The 21,230-nt window shown below is 39.6% G+C and overlaps 1 protein-coding gene across 12 annotated transcripts in view; it reads left to right on the forward strand.

Annotated features, from left to right (window-relative positions):
* The window catches only part of LOC118432429 (microtubule-associated serine/threonine-protein kinase 2-like), a 70,718-nt gene that overhangs the window by 40,362 nt on the left and 9,126 nt on the right, over positions 1-21,230 (forward strand). For 4 of the 12 annotated variants that reach the window (XM_035843993.1, XM_035843995.1, XM_035844002.1 and 1 more), the window contains exons 4-19: positions 3,633-3,709; positions 8,226-8,301; positions 9,752-9,830; positions 10,388-10,459; positions 12,256-12,419; positions 12,873-12,977; positions 13,101-13,193; positions 14,792-14,903; positions 16,098-16,274; positions 17,280-17,375; positions 17,656-17,788; positions 18,713-18,721; positions 19,339-19,481; positions 19,730-19,830; positions 20,054-20,228; positions 20,713-21,067. In XM_035843993.1, coding sequence (XP_035699886.1) covers positions 3,633-3,709; positions 8,226-8,301; positions 9,752-9,830; positions 10,388-10,459; positions 12,256-12,419; positions 12,873-12,977; positions 13,101-13,193; positions 14,792-14,903; positions 16,098-16,274; positions 17,280-17,375; positions 17,656-17,788; positions 18,713-18,721; positions 19,339-19,481; positions 19,730-19,830; positions 20,054-20,228; positions 20,713-21,067 — 1,967 coding nt within the window. Of the gene's footprint in view, positions 1-3,632; positions 3,710-8,225; positions 8,302-9,751; positions 9,831-10,387; positions 10,460-12,255; positions 12,420-12,872; positions 12,978-13,100; positions 13,194-13,333; positions 13,358-14,791; positions 14,904-16,097; positions 16,275-17,279; positions 17,376-17,655; positions 17,789-18,712; positions 18,722-19,338; positions 19,482-19,729; positions 19,831-20,053; positions 20,229-20,712; positions 21,068-21,230 lie in introns of all 12 variants that reach the window. The other 8 variants (XM_035843996.1, XM_035843994.1, XM_035843999.1 and 5 more) reach the window with 8 other exon arrangements.

Below are 21,230 nucleotides of genomic sequence, written 5' to 3' on the forward strand. Positions count from 1 at the left end.
GTGAATTTCTTTATAATATTTTATATTTTATATCTTTTATAATATTTTATTAGATATTGTAAATTTCTTGCTGATTCAGTCCAATACATTTTTTTTTCACTCAGGCTCTCATAAAGCACCAGGGATACATATGGCACAAAATTGAATACAAGAAATAAGATAACCTATTCTGGGACCTTTGACCTAACTTCCTGTCATATGGATATAGCAAACCTCATTTTGACCTCAAGTCTGACCTTCACTTCCTGTCAATGTTCAACTATACCCTAAGTTTAGCCCCATCACTTTTGGCCACTCTACTGTATTCAAATTACTACAGACACACACAAAATACTTGCAGACATACATGTAATAGATGATGTAATTATTGATGATCAAGTCTGATTAATCACAATCAATCTAAAAATTATGACAGACTTATTCTAATTACAAAATTTGTTGCAGTTTCTTGAATCAATTTGAATGTTCAGGTATATTCTGCATGCCAATACACAAAAAATTTTGTGGTTGTTTGTTGGAGTCAAATATTCTCTAGCTGTGCCATCTGAAAAGTGCAAACGAGCGGATAAGATTAATATTCCTAAATGACTTGGAAGGTGAAATACTCTGAATGAATGAAAGGTGACCAAAGTTCACATTCTGAAATGTGACTTAGATAGATATTCTTAAAAGATATAAAATGGTTATCCGATACGGCCCCCTGCTGAGGGATGGGCCCCCTGGTGTACAAGGGTCAAGGTGAAGTGACCCATATCTTCTTACCTCAAGGTCAGAATCCCTCAACAGGCATCTTTAGATGGCTCTTTGCAGCTGTGATCCACCAAAATCTTGTCCCTATAAAGTATTTCAAATGTTTGGATGGTACATTTAAACAGTTAAACAGAAAATTTGCTGCTCCTAATTTTGATTTGACAGCTAGCGGTTATGCCTACAGACTCAGAGCACAAAAATGGCTGCCAGACTTGAAATAGAATGTATTACTCAGTCCCTGTCCTTCAGCGACAGCTTCCCTTGTTGTCTGTGTCAGGGTAGAGATTTTGAAGTGGCAAACTATAGCATACAGGGTGTCTGCTTGCACAGTCAGAAATTCCTATACTTGTATCTCTAGTACAGAAAACCCGCTATAGAGATGCTGATGGAAGTGAATTTTAGGATATTCGTTAAAAGACAGAACTGTTTAACTTCAATTCATCATTTTCATGTCACTTAGGTCACGCCAATTTAATTTTTTGGTTTACGGAATTTAGAAAAATAAAAAAAATTTGCTTAACTCATAACTGGAAAACCATATTGAAAACAAAGCCAGAGGACCAAATTTATGCCAATGGTAGACTCAGTTTTATGGAGTAAAAATTTTCATTTGTCACAAACCCAATATTCAAGCCCTGTAAGTGTAACCAACTCCAACTGGCCCTTTGGGTATACAGCTTAGTTTGGAATAATCCCTTTGACCAGTGCATATTGCACCTTGTAACCAAATTTTGCTCAGCGCAACTTATTTGGAAACTCAGGTAGTGCAGTGCACTCCCTATAAGAGTATAACCTAACATACCAGTTAAGGGCGGAATGCCCAGTGGTCAACTTGACCTTTGAAAAGTATTTCAACACTGCTGCTTCGCAGCGGGGACAACCCTATGTCCTGACACCCTTATGTTTGGACACCCCTTTATACGCGTTAGGGTTAGAGGTAGGCTTGGGTGTTTCAGAACATATGAAGAGTGTTGGTATTAAAATATAGGTGTATGCAATGTGTTGTACTTGGGGGGGGGGGGCATACCCACAGGACTCAGCTAGCCAAGAAGGTTGCCATGCAACCATGCAAATCCCCTCCAGGCTACCTGGCATTAAGGAATACTAACAATATAGGCTGGACCACTTGGGTACGGAACTGCCTGGAGGCACTACACTGTTGACAAAACTTAGCATGCAGGACTGCTCCCCAAGCCCTAATTTACTGGATAAATGTACAGTAAATGGGAAATCCATCTTGTGATTGACAAGGACACCCCCTCCGAGTTACATGTAAGTCCATTTGCTGAAATAAATGCATGTTTTTGCCTACCCCTGCGTCAGGGATCCCAGCAGCAGTATAATCAAGCAATGAATAGTGAGTGAAGTGAGTGAGTGTCACTTACCAAATTAAAAGAAATAAAAGTTAATATCAGCTGTATTAGCCAGATTTATTGTTGTTGTTTTTATTTCACACAACATTCCTGTCCAGTTTACACCTTTTTTTCATCATTTTGATCTACTTAAATTTTCTTAGATTCATTGAACAAAACATTTTGAAACAGTGCAAATAAATATCATATGTACAATCATATGTACAATCAACCTTGGCCGTTACATATGTATGTGTACTGAACTCCATGAAATAATGCTTACTTGCTGAATTGTCTTTATAAGTAATGTATTTTCAATGAGATCGTGGTTGCCTTTCTTATAAGTCATGTACAAGTCAGTGGCATGCGATCAATTTGATTAATATTTGACATTGAACTTCATAAAAAATAACCTTGCCCCTAGCATGAGCACGTCCTCAAAATACTGTTATCGCGGAAAGGTTCCCCTCTTCTGTGGTAATCGGTATAAACGAGGTTTACTCGCAGGTGGAACTGGATTTCCGATCAGTGTAGGTCAACATTTGCTTCCGCTGTCCAAATTTAGAGGTTGCCAGGAAGAACTGCACCAGTCAGACACTCTGGGATGCATGGATCTCATGTTATGTGGTGGACCGTACCATCCTGGAATAGACAGGGTAGGAGAGGGTTTATACAACCCTCTTAAAACCTCCCTTGAAATCATGTTGTCTATTCAGATTTTATGAGGGCAATCTGTTCTGATAAATCAAACTGACAGTAGGGTAAAACCAGTTCAACAAGAAATAAGCAGGGATTAGTTAGAAAAGATCCTCTCCCCGATATATTCAAATGGAACGTTCCACTTGCTGATTGGTCGAGAGGTTGGCTGGCCTTACCTCATGGCCTTCCCTCATATTGATTTTTGTGCCCATAATGTTTGTATTGTGAGTGCGAAAGTGCTCATGTAATTTCACTGGACTGGTGGGCCTGGGCCTCCCCAGAATGGGGGAAGGGTGCAACCACAACGTGGGGAGTGTCCCCTGTGGACTGTATCAGTGTGGCCAGCTGTGGAGCCAACATGCCCTGTTGCACTAGCATTATTCCCTCCTATGTGATGGAACTCCGTACAGAACATGTGATTGCCAGCATCGTTGCACCCCACCCTGGCTGGAGCTGGGGCTGTGTGATCTGAAGTTCAAAGGTTATACCTATACATGTGTGAGATTAAAACAGATGCGGCACACTCTGCGACATGGATCCCAAGTTGGACAAGCCACCTGCCGTTCGCCCGAAGGCACAGACGGGGTCATCACACGACATGGCACCTGCAGCACCCGTGAAGGGTAGAACTCCCCCACCGCCCAGGAGAACCCCCCCTCCCCGCTCCAGCAGCCCCAGGATTTTCACGTTCGATGTTACCCACACCGATGTGCCGGGCCGCTCGGGCTCGGACGTCCCGATATCCCACCTGTCCAGCAGTCTTCACAAAAGCTACGCTGAACTCACCGTACCCACCAGTCCGACTTACCGTTGTCTCTCCTTCCTGCACAGTTGCGGCCGCGGGAGAAAAGGTCTTCTACCAAACACCTCGCCGACGCTTCCAAGAGCACATTCTCCAATCCCTCATGGTGAGTTGACCTTTTGTTTGCCATTTCTCCTTGAATAATACATCCAATAAGATTTCTCAACCATGTTGTTGCCTATGTATTTTCCCTCAGACCTTTAACGTATACATCTTTCTACAAGTTTCTGTCATGATTTGTTTTCTGGCATTTCCATCCCCAGTGTTAGCCCATGCAAAGCAACGTGCTTTGTAGAGAGTCTAATCTAATATTTCAAATAACGCCCACACACCCAATGAAGAATTCTATCCTTTAGGTGTCGAAATAGGTCAATTGTCTCAAAGATGTTGTCGTGGGATTTCAAAGCACAAGACAATGTTACATCTCCATGTCCAATGGTGTTTCTTTGAAGTACAATAACAGTACAGTTCTGTCTGTTTAAAGATAAGCAGCAAAATTTATGTATTCACATACGAATAGCCATCCCACTACCTCAGACTGATTGCAAAACCTAGTTCTGTAACATTCAGTCGTGACACCTGGTGTGATTCAAGGTAATGATAAGATAGTGTGTGTGGCTACAAGATAAGAGTTAGTCATTCATAAATGTTCCACTTATATCTAAGATCACTGATGTCACCAAGAGGTACAGATATCTAATGTGTATCATGCATAACCAAATAGCATGTAATTTACAGACAAATATTACACAGACAACCTAATCTAGCTAGATACCAATCCATCAAGCCTTGTGTCCCCAAATTGGTCGTTCACGAATACCTCCCAGAGCTTCAAGAATAAAACCTCTCTAACTCTATTACCTTTGAGCTTTGAAATCGAATTTGTCATCCGAAGAGCGGTCGTAATTTTTCCCAAATGCAAGGCATTATTAAAAGTTTTTCTGTTGTAATCTAGTTTTTACAGTCCAGATACGACTGCGGGATAGATCCATTCTAATTGGACTCAATATGCCCTGCTTAATTACATGTAAGGGGAAAATCATGATTGGCCGAAGCCAGTAGAGCTGTCAGGAGATTTCCCATGGCAGACTGTCTTCTATCTCAGTCTTCTACCTCTAATCATGAGTTATCTAATTTCTACCACTGTTTGCTTGTGTGCTATTTTTTAAGCCCGTGTACATGTGTCCTGGTTTCCATTCCTATTTTAGCAAGAATTAGTTCAAATGGTTGCTTCTCTGCCAAGAGCTAGCTTAAAGTGAAAGAAAACAGTCTAGTACATGTAATATGATATAAGCCAATAGGTAAGATTTGTTTTTGATATTGGATGTAGGATTTGGGATCTGATTCATTCACACATTTGTAGTATGACATCAAATACTAGACGGTTACTGTGGCTATAATACAATGACTTGACATCAGTATTGTACCTTTGTACAAGGTTTCAAAGTATAACTTTGACTCTTTCGATTATGGAGTCACACAGAAAGCAGACTATTGAGTTCCTCAAGCACCCAATGAGCATCTCTCTCTTTGTAATTGTTACACAGTCAGTCTACATTAGGGTTACTTTATTGCATTAAGGATCTGTATCTAAGGCACCACAATGTACAGACGTCAGAGCTTTCTTGGGTTGTACATAGCCTTGGGAAAAACAAATTAAGTTTCAAAGGGAAAAATCTATTTTTTTGTCCGCTCGTCTCTTTTCATTACCACAGTTTACTTTGATGATTGCAGAAAAGCCTTTAGCATTGTTTCTTCTTCTTCCCTAGTTTCATGAAATGAAAAAAAAAAAAAACAGCCTTAAAGTTCATTGACCTTTGCAGCCAGGTTGTTAATAAACATGACTGTGCTGTAGTGTAAAGAATGATTTGTCTCTTAGTCAGGAAAGCAAATTGTCTCAACATTTGGTAACAGCCAAATTGTATGCCTTGTAGATAATATTCTGGGCTTTAAAACAAGAAAGCCTTGTAGTATCTATATATAGGAAGAGAGTGTATTCAGTAATGCAAATGATTTCAAAGAGAAAAAAAACAATTGTCTTGGTCTGTTTCTGTAACACCAAAATGCAATTGGAACGCACACATAATGTCCACAATGGTTGAGCACAACACTGACAAATGTGGCATCACAGTGTAAGGATATGCCAAAAGGCATTGTGTAGTGATATCTAATACTTTACATATAAAGAATGATAGTGATACATGTAAGAGAAAAAGCAATAGCCATTGGGTTGTGTCTACAGTAGTTTCATTTGGAACATTGATTGCACATTATGTGGGTGAGGATTATGTTGAAGAGTATGTGTAAACACAATGCTATTTACACTCGCTGTCCAGTAGTAGGATATGTCAACACTGTCATCATGCAGACTCTTACGGCATAAGGGTATATCATGGGCATTGGCTGCTAGTCATAATGGGTCACAAGTGATGCATACAGTATGTAAAATGTAGCTTAGGGCCAAATGGTTTTTGCTATTCATGGAGAAATGGTAGAAGGAAGCTGTTGCATGTATGTGGGGGCTGTATACATTTAGTATGATGACGTATGTCAAATCAATGGAAGTAGAAGGAATGGGCAACCACATACAATATAGGTCACCAATTGAAATTCAGTTAATTTTGCTCAGTGCTGTTTCTTTTATATTGGGGAGGGGGGCATGTGGCAGGTTTAGAAACACTTTTTGGTCCTGTTTTTTTTCAGAACCCAAGTCCTTTCATTTCAATTTAGAAAAAAAATGGTTGCTATCCTCCTGTCGCCTAAACATATGATAGCCTGCAGCTGAGAGGAAAAACGGCATCTAATTTGGACTATTGCCATTCAGGTTGATGGCTATTGATTAAAGCTGGTTTAATGTTATTCTGGAGACAACTGGCGACCTTGGGATTAGGCCCAGGTCCGCCATGATGTCATCCAGTCCAGGGCAGGCATGAGTCATAAATATTACATTCACCATGATGAGACTGTCTCTTCTAACGTCAGCAAACTGCTGATATGTCTGGAAAGGGAAGGATTTAGGAGCACAGTTGACGAAAGATCGTCATGGGTCGTCATATTATGTGATGAGTTTGAGTCATGTCTCGCATGTGATACAAATATCAGAAATGAATAATGGAAAGAGTATAAGTAAGATGTACACGTATTGATAAAGCTAGATGAATGACTGGATGTTGTGAAAAATCCACCATGTGTGACCATCTGTTATGCTAAAAGATGATTGTGGTCAGATACATGTTAAAAGGTAAGATCAATTTGTGAGTTACCATCCCTTGCTGTCCAGGTAGAGTAGTAAGAGTTTTATTCCAGATACAAACCAAATATACATGTGTACCTATAATTTTGATGCACTAATGTATATGTACTGGAATGTTATACACTGGTGTTATGAAAATTGTAAATTGTACAAATTGCTATAAACCAAGTTGAAATGTTTTGCAAAACGATGTCATTTGTTTTGACAAAGCACAACCAAATTCCGATAAATCATCTAACCGCTGCTTCCAGTTGTCTAAACCAAATTGATTACCTTTCTTCTATATACTGTGCCCTGTGGAATTGTGGCATGGGTTCCTAAAATACCATGCTTCTGGTTAGTTGATATAAACCCAGTTTATAGTTCTATAAATGACTGTAGAAAAGATGCAAAACAGTACTGTATATGCTCAAACCAACATAAACATCAATGAATATTCAATCGTCAACAAAATGCTTGTCTCTTAACAGGTGACTAAAACTTAGTAAAAGTAATGAGAGTACGGAAATGGAACTAGAAGTTAGAAAGGACAGATTTCATTTCAGAGGGTAGAGTTAGAGGCCTCGAATGACGTTTTGCTGACATCAGTTTGTAGTTTGCATTCTTGTTAAACCCAAGCAAACAGACCAGTGGCTAAAAAACAACAAGCAGCAAGCTGTCAATGTGGACACTGCGAATTTCACTGTCACTGTTATTGATTTTGTAAAGACAGGACTTATTTTAAACTGGAAAACAGGGTACCATGCCCCCAATACCATGTCAGGGCGACCTCGCACCACATTCCAAGTTCTCACCAACCACCCGATTATGTCTTCCTATGTCAACAAGGTGTTTTCAAGTGAAGTAGCCATGTTCTGAGAAGGCTTAGTTGCTTACATCTACACCTTGAGGACTTGTCAAATAGACCAATGTCTTCTGAGATATCTGTGCAATTTTGTACATCTTGAACAACAAGTTTGGAAAGAACTGTTAAGTGGGTTTAGACTACAATTCTTAGTAATGTTTTTCTGTTGCTTCTTTGTTACTTTCTTTTCTTGCCCAAGTACATCCTGTGCAAAAAGGCAAACATGTAGCCCCAAAATACTATGTGCTTGTTTCTGTTTTGTACATGAAGCAATGAGGCAATATGTATCTGAAACATCTGATAGGTTGATAAAACTATCCAGTTGTTTGAGTAACTTTTGTACCTTTTTAAAGAAAAATGATCCTTGTGTAATGAATACACTTCATGTTGATGTATATCTATGAATTGGTCACTGTCAGCCACTGTTAATAGCCTAGATTCCCATTTATAGTTGGTCCTGGTCCAGAATCACAGGACTGAAGAATTTTGTAACATTTCATCAAGTTTGTACATTTGTTTTCACAGGAGGCAGCCCAGCAGATAGTCCGAGAAATGTCTCCCCAAGTACCCACAGCCATTTTGTCTTCTCCTCAGTCAAAAGGTCAGTTACCATTTGAATTTTTCATCAGCCAATCAACATGCAGGGTAGCACCCTTTGTGGAACAGGTTGACAGAAGTAGCCAATCAGCATCAAGAATTTAACAAGTCAGTAATAAAGTGCAATGTTATAGAATTTCTTTTGCCCAAAGCCGGATAATGAACTTCTATAGATGATGGCATAGGTTTTGATCAGATGTTTTTGTGAAGGAAAGAATATTCATTTGATGGTATTTCAGCACCAAGGACAGACAAAATGTTATTTCATATTGTCTTTTTTCTAATTACAGAGATTTTGTGTGCTTTGGACAATTTCTTCTGGCTGTGAATTTGCAAAAGTTACTATAAAGTTGTAAAAGGAAAGAGGGAACTATGTATTCAGATACAATTCAGAACAATTATGATAAAATACTGATTAGTATTTTACTATTTTTAGATGTGCTTCCATCTTCCATACCTTTGAATGAATTTAAAGGGATGTTAAGAGATACAATTAAAGGCAGGAAGTACACCATGTGTTTCCACCTGACGACAACTACCAATTTCCAATTACTATTACATGAGCATGAGTATAAGGAATAGGTGCATGTAAAGTGTAATCAGCTAGAGCTGGAGTAGTGTATACTCTGCATCACCGGAAGATATGCATTAGTACGGCACACAGATCAAAGCTTCCACATTTTTTTTGCAAAAGTATATTCAGTGGATGTCTTTTCAGCACTGAGGACAGAGAAAATTGTCTAGAATTTCTTAACACAATTTCTAGGGTGATTTTGCCACTTTCTTTGGGTGGGTTTTTCTTATGACATTGTAAGAAAAGGGAAGTTTTGTTCCACCCAATTAAGAACAACTGTCACAGAATACTGAATGGAATATTACATGTACTTCCTGCTTACATACCTTTGCATGAATTTCAAGGGGATGTTCAAAATGTGGTTTGTCAGAGATACAATTAGAGACAGGAAATGCACCATGTGTTTCCGACCGACAACTCAACCAATTTGTAGCTACATTAACTACATATAGTAATTGTCTAGTGTTCCTACTTTGTACATAGTTTAGGATAAGAGTAGAAGGGATAGGTAAAGTGCAGTTCGCTACAGTTGGAGTAGAACACTTAAAGCTGCTCTACTTCAATGGAAAACATGCATTAGTACGGCACGTTGATCTTCTCTCCCACGTGTAGATTGAGAGACTCACATGACAAGGTTGAGTTGTGAAGTGTTTCATCGAGAGTAGCCACAAGTGCTGACTGATGCACTATAAGATATTGGACTGGCAATACGTTCATCCATTCGGTCGCTACGAGCTTCAACAAGGCTGTACCCAAATCCTACCCACTGTCCCACAACTGTTGACTGGGTTTCAATTGTGAACAGTTGACCAGGTGGCTTGTGGAATAAGTCTGACCACCGTTTAGCTTCGTCAGTGACCATGGAACATTGCATTTGCAGAATGGAGGGTCGCAGGTGGTCAGTTGCGTCGCTACCGTCGTCTGGGTACGGAACCAATACACCAAGCTCTGCAGTTTCTGTGAGTATCGTTGTTTTCGTCTAGTACTTCATTTACTCTAAGCATTATTACTATTAGCTGCATTTTCAGAAGTTACAACCCCTTACTCTCTTTGCGCTTCTCTTTGCCATGTTAAGTTAGTATTTTAATGTTATAATGTTATAGTTCAACAAGACTGCAGCTTAAGATATAAAAGAATATAGTTGTGTTGTATATCTTTCCTTCTTGTTTCATTAAACTGCATTTGGATCATGAATAACTTCCACATAGATTGTCTTTCAAGCCTAACATCATACTGTTTGTGCATCCAGACAAACCAACCAACTGTATGCCTGTATGGTCTGCCTAATTGCATATACTCGTAGTCTCTGCTTATGATCCTTTGTGTCACTGTATAGTCTTGAGTCACACATGACGTTGTCTACCTAGCTACTAACAGCCAGTATTTTCAGAATGACTGTTGTATGTTTGAAGTTACCGTATTGGACATTGTTTTTCTTCACCTAAGTATATAACTAAGTGTATATAACAACCTTGAGGAGACATGGCCAACATGACCTTTCCTCTCCTCCTTATAGAACACGGGGGTTTCGTCTACGGACTCACCAAGTTCATCCATAGTGGAACAGGAGTCCCCACATGCATTACTGGTACATGATGCTCCACAGTTCTGAACTGTTTGGGGGGTCCGTGATATACGCAAACCCATATCCATCCACATGCATCGCTTTTTTGCAGCTTGTCATTTTGGTTGCGACCTTTCTGTCCCATACAATGTACAGCATTGTCAACTTTATTTTTTTCAGTGATTTTTAGTGGCCTATGATTTTCCTTCCATTCGTTTGGACTGGAGACAAAATTACGACCATTCATTAATATTTGCCAGTCAAAATGCCAGAGCCACAATTAAAATTCATGCTACTTTAAAAATGGAGGAACCAAAAGGGCATGAGAGCCAAGCCTGCCATTTTATGGCAGTGTGATTTTTTGCTTGACCTTTAGCAGAGTACTTTGTACAGAATAATGTACTCTGGAAAATGCACACTTATCAAGAAGAGGATATTCAGGGTTTCTGTGATTGTTATCGCATGATCCTAACAGTTAACAATAGGAAGACCATTTCGGTTTTTGAATTGCCAAAATTTCAAATGAAGGCAACGTAATTGACAAGGTTGAAGACAAAAAGTAATCTCACAAAAGATAACTAGATTTCTTGTCATAATTGCCCCCCTCCTGACTGGAACACCAACTATTGTCTGCAATTGCAACACAAACGTACATGTGGAAGTCTGTTGCCACCATCTCATCTCCCTTCTCAGGCCCTGCATGTGGCAGTACTGTCACAGTCCATCACTATTAGATTCCATGCTTTGCTTTGCTTTGGGTACAGGAAAGATCATGGGTGGGGCTCTGAATATCAAAATAAAATCCTGTCCTTTGAAAGAAATTGTTTGAAAAAGAAAGCTGACAAAAGAGTAGAAAAATGTAGTAGTTCAAAGGTGTATTGAAAAAAAATCTGCATTAACTATTGGCTTAAAAGAAAATCTGTATTCAGTCCCTTCTCTGTGATCCTTACCAGTTTGTCCCTTTCGTACTGGGAGCATTTTAAATTCTAATGCATAGCAAGCCCTGTAATGTTGTTTTCCTTCGTGTGCAGTGTCTGCCTTGTATGGCTTCAATTTTTGCTCAGCATTGTTGTTGGCATTGCTCAAATGCATTCCATTGGCAAGAACTGTTAGAATTATATAATCATGTTCTTGAATACTAATTTCAATGTATCATCTCACTCTTTCAGTAACCACATATACTAATTTTAACCTTCCTTTCATTATCATTGTTTTGCATTTTCATTGTAACATTTTGTATATCATGTATGTGTGATTTTCCATTCTTTCTTTGTTGTCAAAACTATTTTTTTCAGCTACATTTTTGCAGTGATGGATTTACATTGTATATCATAACTCCCTGGTGGAATGATAGTTAATAACAGTTGCTAAAGTATAGAAATGCAAAATTTAATGTTTTCCAAAATCGCAGAAGTAGTTGTATGGATCTATTGTAAGATATTTAAACAATTTCAGGAGAGTTACAGGCAAACATTTAGTAATGCAGACAAAATGGCTGAAATGTATACTATGAAGAACCTTTAATGCCTGATTACAACAACTTGAGAATGGTGAACGTAAATGTCGCACCAGCTTTGCATCATCATTATTCGCCTATGGGGTTCAGGTGTAGAAGGCCAGAATATCTCCCTGGCTAGAATGTACCCAAGTATATTTTTCCTGGGGAACATTCTATCTGCTTCACCAATATCCATTTTCAAGACATTTCTCAGTAACAGCATTAATGAAGATCTATTGGAATGTTGAATGGATAACAGTTATCTGTTGGATGTATTTTATCTTTGCTTTTCTTAGAATTGTTCTTCTCCCACCTCCTATAGTCTTCCTGCTCATCACAAGAGAAGCTTCACCAGCTGCCATATCAGCCCACAGCGGAGGAGCTACGCTTCCTCACCAAACACTTCAGCAGTAACGAGAGTAATGGAACCACGGACGAGGACGGGAGGAAGTCGCCAGCCATGAGACCTCGCTCCAGAAGTCTCAGGTACGTACACGTACATCAGAGTCAAGGTTAAGTGCATCAGTGATGCAGAATTCTAAGGTTGAGTGATGTCCTTTTTCACCATTTGCCTCTTGCTCCACCAACAATATGCTTAAAGGAAGAGTTGGAATGTTGGGTAAATGTTTTTCTATCATACAGGATTCAGGGGCAAAAATAGGAAAAGAGATTGGCATGTTTTGAACAGCATTATTGACTCTCTTCATTCAGGTCTGCATGAAGCTCGAATGACTGTTGAATTTGAATTTGAAAATATCCACAACCAATGAAAAGACAAAACCATCCTGTCCACTGCCAACAAGCTCTGTCCTTCCTGTTCCTGAGTTTGTATTTTTCTTTTCCGTTCTGTACTTGTATACGTGTTGTTTGTTTGCTTTTCTCGTGTGTTGCCCATACACAACTGTTTGTTTTCCTCTATATATCCTGCATTATTTGCAGTGGCTGCCAGATTCTTGGCTTCACAAGCCGGCTTTACGTGCGCTCTTGCAAAGTCATCACCTTGCATGTAGCTGTGAGCTCTGTTTGTCTGCCAGCCTTTGCATGGTAGGGCAAATATGCTCTCTCATCTATCCATGCTTTATGTTGCTATTACTGCTTTTTTTTTTCCTCTGCACATTTCATTTACGCCCAACATTTGTTGTTCTGTGTTCTGTCTTATGCGAGCAGTTGTTTAGTAGGGCGGGGTGGCCTAGGGGGCCCGGCAAGCTTCCCCTTTCCTAAACACTGGTTTACTTTCCCTAGAGGGGAAAGGACCATCAGGTAAGACACACAAGCCTGTCAATCACTAATGCTCTATCAAACAACCACTGAACACTTGTACTTCATTGGTCATTCCTGATAATCACATTATCTATGATGTTGTTACATGTGCTATGCTCCCCACCCCTGTATGGATGAAGACATGTTGTACTTGGCCCAGTTGGGTAAGAACTGTTCAGCATGCAGTGAACATTCCTTGTATAAATGTTGTCATTTTTCATTTAAAATTTCACTACACAAAGTCAAATCTTTGTGAGTAAATATAATGTTTTTTCCACAACAAACTCATAATAATAAGAATGACACACTTTCTTATTAAAGAGATGTTAAAATGTGCGGGTGTCTAAAGAAATTATGGTGTCTGTAACTATAAGGGTGTTTTTAAGGGAGTATAGGCCACACCTTCTATAGTTGAAGTCCATCAAGGTGTCAAGTCTCATAATCACAAGGTGTTGAGGACAACAAAGATACTGATTAACTTTTAGTGATTTCAGTTATGAACATCGCCCATTTATGAGTTTATTTGATTCTTTGTGGTACTGATGAGGAAAAAATTCACAAAAAATATGTATGCCGAAGGCCACAACAAGTAAATTTGATGGATGACATCCTCTGCAGTCTAATGTGAGGGTGCAACAAGGAGAAGAAGATGGGTGATGAAATCAAAATACCTAAATTTTCAAATTAGTGACCATGTATTTTGTAACAAGAATTATAGGTACAAAATATGGTATCACAGCCAACAAGTTTTTTGTTCCCAATATTCAAGAAGTGCAGAAAGGGACACAAGTGTAGTCATCTAATCTCCAAGCAGATCTTGCGGTGGCATAAGATAGTATCATAAGCAAGGGAAGGATAGTGAGTGAAGGAGTTTAGCCAGCAAAGGAGTTCATTGGCCACCGCCGGCTAAACTATGTGTTGGCCAATGAACTCCTTTGCTGGCTAAATTCCTTCCCCAGCTTATGATACTATCTTATGCTACCGCAAGATCTGCTTGGAGATTAGTGGTCATCTGGTATTGCTTCGACTGCACTCAAGGCCACCATGCTTAGTATCACAGCATCTGGGATGTTTTGTGAGAGAACACATAGAGTTCTACATGTGTAGCATCATATTTTCTCCTTTTTTTTGTATTTCCTTCTCATGTTGGCCATCACTGGATGGGGACGAAATTTCTTTAATATTTCTTTTTCTAGAAACCAAGCCAATAATAATTCGGCACATTGATGTCGTCCGTAAAAATTACCTGCTGTAGCCTAAAGGTACTGTTCCCAGGTGTCAAATTCTGTCAGGTTCCCAGACATTGGTTCCCATCCCATGAGAGTCGCATGCAAGCATGTACAATTGAATGTGTTTCCACCTTAAACTGTGCAGGCAGTTTCACCCTATATAAGGGCATAGTCAGATTCAGGACCAACTGCACAACAGAATGATACTCATGGTACTCTCATGATTTAAAACAAAACAACTCACATAGGCTCACACAGTATGTGTAACGCAATAATGATCTTCAGTGGACCATAGTTTAACAGAATATAATTTTTGAAGATGAACTTGCTGCTAACAGATTTGTCCCCCCCTCCCTCTCCCCCCTGCAGTAGTCCTGGTCGGTCCCCAAACATGAGTGGTGACAGCGACGTGTTCATGATCAACAGTTACTACAAGGAGCGCTTCCCTAAGGCCACCGCTCAGATGGAGGACCGACTTAAGGTGGGTTAAAGAAGTCGCTCTTCTCTTGAGGTTAGCAGACCTGTACTTCTATTTCTTAAGTGGTTCATTTCTGTAGCCTGGAATCCAGCCATGAGAGCTACATCTGGTTCCATACACTCTAGCAATGGTAGATTGGGGAAGTTATCATACCTTTCACACCTGGATTCCAGGCTATCATTTGTGTATCAAATATTGAACATCCATAGAAATATCTCAGGAAAATATCACATTTAATGTCTATGTTTCATACATCAAATTCATGGGTGTTTGATATCTTGTGTTTAAATGCCATATTTTTCCAGTCTGCAATAATGCTAGCATTTTTAAGTTTCAAATCTTTGCTACCTTGTATAAAGTACATGTACCATGTTGAATCTGTATCTCGATGTATTGAATGGAAAGAAACTGTGTCTAGCAGCTAAACAAAGCTGCTTTAAGTTAATGATGTACATGTAGTGAATTGGGGATACTGATGGCATTTCAGTACCATGGACAGTATCATTTTCGTCCTGTGGGGTGATGGTATTTCAGCACCAATCAAGTAACTTGGCCATGTTTTTAGATACTCGGTTAAACAAAGCTGCTTTATGTTAATGTTGAAGTACATTGATAAATCTGACGGCATTTCAGTACCATGGACAGTACCATTTTTGTCCTGTGGGGGTGATGGCATTTCAGCAGTAGTCAAATCACTTGGCCATGTCCTTAGACTCCCCCTTGTTATAACAGGCACAGAATCTTTCTTTAGTAATGTATGTCATTAACCTTATTGATGATATGCAGGAGCAGTGAAAAATAGAGTGCAATTCATCTGTAGGGAGTCCCGAGAAATATTCAGATGTCGGCCCCAATCAATTGTGCATGTCAAATGAGCTTCTGACACCTGCATCTAGAAACCTGTGGGATACAGCTGCTGAATCAAGCCATACATACACAATGCAGCCAAGCTATTTTCAGTCAAGGGTTTTAAAAAAAGAAGTCACGGATCCTAAAGTTGTAGATGTTTTCGAAATACACCACAGGACACCACACAAATATAGTTATTGAATGATATGTTAAAAACTGCTTGTTATGTTTCAATAGGTATTAATAGACCAGAAAGCAGGCAAAAACTACTACTATGCGGATGGAATATGCAGCTTTGTCCAGATATGGCTTGGATATTGAGTGATATGTGTTATTTTGTTTCAATAGGAATTTATAGACCAGATAGCAGACAAAAACGACAACTATGCGGACGGAACGTTCAGCTTTGTCCACCACCAAGTGCTGGAGCTGGCCAGAGACTGTCTGCTGAAGTCACGAGAAGGACTCATCACGGGGCGCTACTTCTTCGAACTGACGGAGAACTTAGAGAAGCTGATGAATGATGTAAGATTATTCTTGCAATTATAAGACATTAGTGTGACTTATGTATCATTGTGAGTTTTATCACTTGATTATATAGTGATTAACAGTGCACAACAATGGACAACAGTGCACAATTTCAGTATGAAAGACTTAAACACAATTTCCAGGGACCCATATGTGCAGCAGTATCACCCTCTAAACCTGTTCATGCAGGCTCTGTGCATTGTTCACACATGCCTCCTTGAAGCAATCTGTATTCTTTTGAATTGAAGAATACCAATTCGTCTGTAAAAACGACACCCTCTTTTACTGTCCCCAATCTAGTTTGCAGTCAAATTTTCCCTGAGCTCTTAGTCTTATTCCTTGTCCCTATAGTATACAAACCCTTGATAAGATGAGAGAGAAGGGTTATCCTGACAGCTCTCATGCCTCCACGTGAGGAAAGCAGAGTGCTTGATGCTCAGGTGGACTCAGAATTACAGCCCTCCTCGTGACATGCTTATCCACGTTCCAGCTGTAAAATCTGCTCTTAATGATTGACTAAGTGGAACACAGTCATGAAGAGTAGTCCCTGACATTTCAGCAGTAAAAAGGGCAGTTTCTGTGCCTGGGAAGATAGTGTGATTAATCTGTTAACCTTTGTCCAAACCATTTAGATTCTTGGTGCAGTGTGTACAAAAATGATGGATCCCTTTTCACCTTTACTTATGTCTATAGAATTTCTCTTGTCCTGTTTCTTAAACAAATTATGATGGGATTCTATCTACATATTAGAAATCTTGCTTACCAGTTGTACATATACACATAGAAGTTTCACTTATATTGAAAATACATCTAACTATGTCTAGCCTGGGTTCCACACTTTATAAAGCTTTACTTTGCTCTAGCTCTCTTAGTCAGTTTTGTGCATCTGAAGCAACTGAGAAAATGGAGTAAAGCTAAAAAGGCTGGCACCCAGGCTAAGCTGCATCACCCAGAACTTTACGTACATGTAATGTACTTACATTTTCTTGCCATCTCCCTCAGGCACGAGAACGGTCGGAGTTTGCCGGTGACATCGTTAACCTGATCAAGAAGTTCCTCATGATCATCGCCAGACCTGCTAGACTCCTGGAATGTCTGGTACAGACTTATTCTCAAATAGGCCATTACACTGTGGTTGATACAAGTACAGCTAACTAGAAAAACTGGTTGGACCACTAACTCCTAAGGACTGTATGCAAATGTTACTCAAATGTAAATCATGTTTGTATAGTTGTAAAACAGTACCATTGGAAGTTGATTATTACCATGTTTGGTAACTGATCACATTTTTGTCATTGTAAAACGAAAGCGCATGTCATGTAAAACCAGTTTCTGCCCCTGTCCTCTAACCAGTATTCACACGTTTGTTACCTGGTAGGAGTTTGATCCTGAGCAGTTCTACCATCTCCTGGAGGCTGCTGAGGGCGTGGCGAGAGAGAACCAAGGCATCACGTCTGACATCCCGCGCTACATCATCAGCAAGCTGGGCCTCACCAGGGATCCTATCGCAGGTGACACACGTTGCAGGGAGACAGTGTGCTAAGTCTGGACCGCTGTTGCTAGAAATTTCTTTAATAGGGCATTCACACTGAACGGAATCAGCAGGAATCAAGCAGAATCAGCCAGATTGAAAAATTTGCAAAATTCGTGCCACATTTGAGCAGGAATTCCAATGGACCTAATAGTAAATACCTCTTCACACAATAAGTGGAATGAGCTGGAATGCCATCTGAATTAAAATTCTTGTATACATGTATTCCTGGGTATTCGTAGTAGTTTCTAGAAATTCTGAATATCAGACATCCAGACAGCATTTAAAAGCATTTCAGTCTCTACAACTGGATTTGGAGATTAATCTGCAAGTACAAGTAATTGGAAATCATCACCCAGGCGTATCCAGTTGTAAAGATTGAATGATCATATTTAAAAAAAAAAAACATTTACAATTCATATACATGTAGATAGCTTCTGTCTCTTTCTAGCCAATTTTCCAGGAAAAGCCTTGAATACCTACGGTTCAACTTTGGAGATTTGTTTTGTAAGCCTTCTGAACATAAGACAGGAAAGCTAGTGCTATAGAACCTGTTTGAAAAGAAGCGCTGAAACAAACATTTGTATTCTGAACATGTAGAAGAAGCATTAGAGGGAAAACAGTCTGTAGATGACCTGTTTGGCGTAATTACAGGAAGACTTTAGGGTGGAACATAGGAAATTACAAGCTTGAACTAATACCTGTGCACATGCCAGCTGCAGGAACAGGGAATTGTGTACTAAGTCTTCCTCTGACATTAAAGATTGCTGTCACTATTAGATAAAACAGAATTCACACAGGCACAAAGGTGTTTTTTTTTCCTACCTGTCCTATCTCTTGATACTATTCTGTCTGACTTCCTGTCTTTCTCTTCCTTGCATCCTGTCCTCACCACTTTGCACAGAAATCCTTGGTAAGTTTCTGAACTGTCCTGTGCATGATTATGTCATGTAGCAACATCATTTGATTATCTCATTTTCGTACATCCTTTTGTATAGATCATTGGCTTCCTACTTTGGCAATAGATCATATCCAGTTCTGTTTAACATATTTTCTGTTATAAATGTTCTATAACTTCTTCAGAATCTATGCTATTTCTTTTTTAATCAATACTATTTTGATAACAATGCAGGTGCATGATGCATACAAGCCGTATTTCACAGTACTGTATTATTCGTGAAACAGATTATGAATGCATGCCATATCCAGTTTTACCAACAGTAATCATGACTAATGCCTGCATTTCATCTTGCACTTGTTAAAACAGAAGAGCATGCTGAGCAACAACCATCAGAATAACAAGTAAAACACAGGAGCCTGATAACTCCTTTTGCCATGCATGGAATTCAAAGTAGGCATATTCCATTTGAAACATTTAGGAGGGACAGTCAGGAAACTATTGAAAGGGAATAAATGATTGGATTTTTAAAATCTTGACTGTCCCCTCTTGAGGTTTTGAAATGGAATAGTCTGAAACATCACTGCATACAACATGTAGAACTGTAGCTAAACGCACATCATTGGTTCCAGCCTACCCTATGTTAGAAGTCAACCACAACTGTTTTGTCATCCCAGAAATGAGCGACTTGTCCAACTTTGATGTGGACACAGACAGCGGACGACCCGACACTCCGGACACCGACGAAACCTCCGCTAGTGAGGCGGCCAGCGAGGTAAACAACTACCATTGTGTAGATGTACAATGTACAATCAGGTTATCTATGAATCAAAGTTTTCGGCATTATGAGTCGTGTGTCTATAAGAGTTGCATATACCTTGTATATAGTTTTCCTTGTGAATCCTGAACTTTTGTACAGAAAAAGGCCATTTAGCCATTAACGAAAATGTAAGCATTTTCTAAAACAGTTGAAGTAGTCTAGCTGCTCCCCCTACTAAAATATGTTTGGTTTTGGTATTGCAGACAACCTGTGCTGGCAAGCAGCTGTCTATGGAGGTCACAGAGAAGAAACCCAGCGAAGACGACTTTGAGACAGTCAAATTGATCAGCAATGGAGCTTACGGGTAATTTATTCCATCTTTCCAGTTTCTTAAATATAGCATAATTATGATGTTATGCTAGTATTTTCATTGTGGTTTTTGTTTTGAGATAGAAACCTGCAGGTGGAAAAGGTCTGTTAATAAAAGTATAAGAATTTAACTTGTAGAACAGGATTACATCAGGGATATTGTTTCACATGTGTGGTGAGATTCGAACCATTGACCCGATTTATGTTCATGTCCACAGAGCTGTGTACCTAGTTCGACACAAGGAGACCAAACAGCGCTACGCCCTGAAGAAAATCAACAAGCAGAACCTGATGCTGAGAAACCAGATCCAACAGGCCTTCACTGAGAGGGACATCCTCACATTTGCTGAGAACCCGTTTGTGGTCACCATGTACTGCAGCTTCGAAACAAAGGTAAGGATTGAGCCCTACAAATTGCCAATTCCTGTTGATTGAAGTGGCAAAGTTGTCTGGCTACTGAAAAGTACAATTACAAAAGAACTTACAATATGCTGATGACTACTTGTAGATCATGCACTTCATTACTTTGATGACTTCCAAGGGGACAGCCATCTTGAAGTCAATGCCATCACTCAATACAAATTTTAACAACAAATTGAGATATTTCAGTCTCAAGAAGCTATGCGCTTTAACCTTTGTATCAACTTATTCCATAGGAAGATATTACAAGTGGCATTTACTTTTTGACTCTGCCAGTATGCTTCAAAGCTGGTACTGTTTCATAAGTAATTCAGAATGCTGAAAGTCAGTAATGAAGCTAGAGACCCCTAACACTGGGATAGACTCTAACTATACTGTAGTTACTGTTACAGTAGTGAAACTTGCTTTTGCTATTGGCATTGTTATTGATTATTGATTATTATCTATTCCCCACTAGAAACACCTGTGTATGGTGCTAGAGTATGTAGAGGGCGGTGACTGTGCGACCCTGCTGAAGAACATGGGACCACTGCCTGTGGACATGGCCCGCATGTACTTTGCGGAGACCGTCCTCGCCGTGGAGTACATCCACAGCTATGGGATCGTCCACCGCGACCTGAAACCAGACAACCTGTTGATTACGTCCATGGGGCACATCAAGCTGACGGACTTCGGTCTGTCCAAGATGGGTCTGATGAGCCTGACTACCAACCTGTATGAGGACACGCTCGACCCCAAACAGTTCACAGACAAGCAGGTGTGCGGCACACCTGAGTACATCGCACCGGAGGTCATCCTCAGACAAGGTTATGGTGAGTCATGCTCAACTTTTCTTACTGGTTGATCTGGATAAACAGAGGGAACAAAGATTGACTCTAGGACTCTAGCGGATATGCTCACAAAATAAATACAGATAAATGTAAATATTATAAACTGATGCTGTCTTGCTCTTACCATGATAGAAATTATGTTCGA

This window comes from Branchiostoma floridae, chromosome 15 (assembly GCF_000003815.2).
Source record: "Branchiostoma floridae strain S238N-H82 chromosome 15, Bfl_VNyyK, whole genome shotgun sequence".
Taxonomy (NCBI): Eukaryota; Metazoa; Chordata; class Leptocardii; order Amphioxiformes; family Branchiostomatidae; genus Branchiostoma; species Branchiostoma floridae.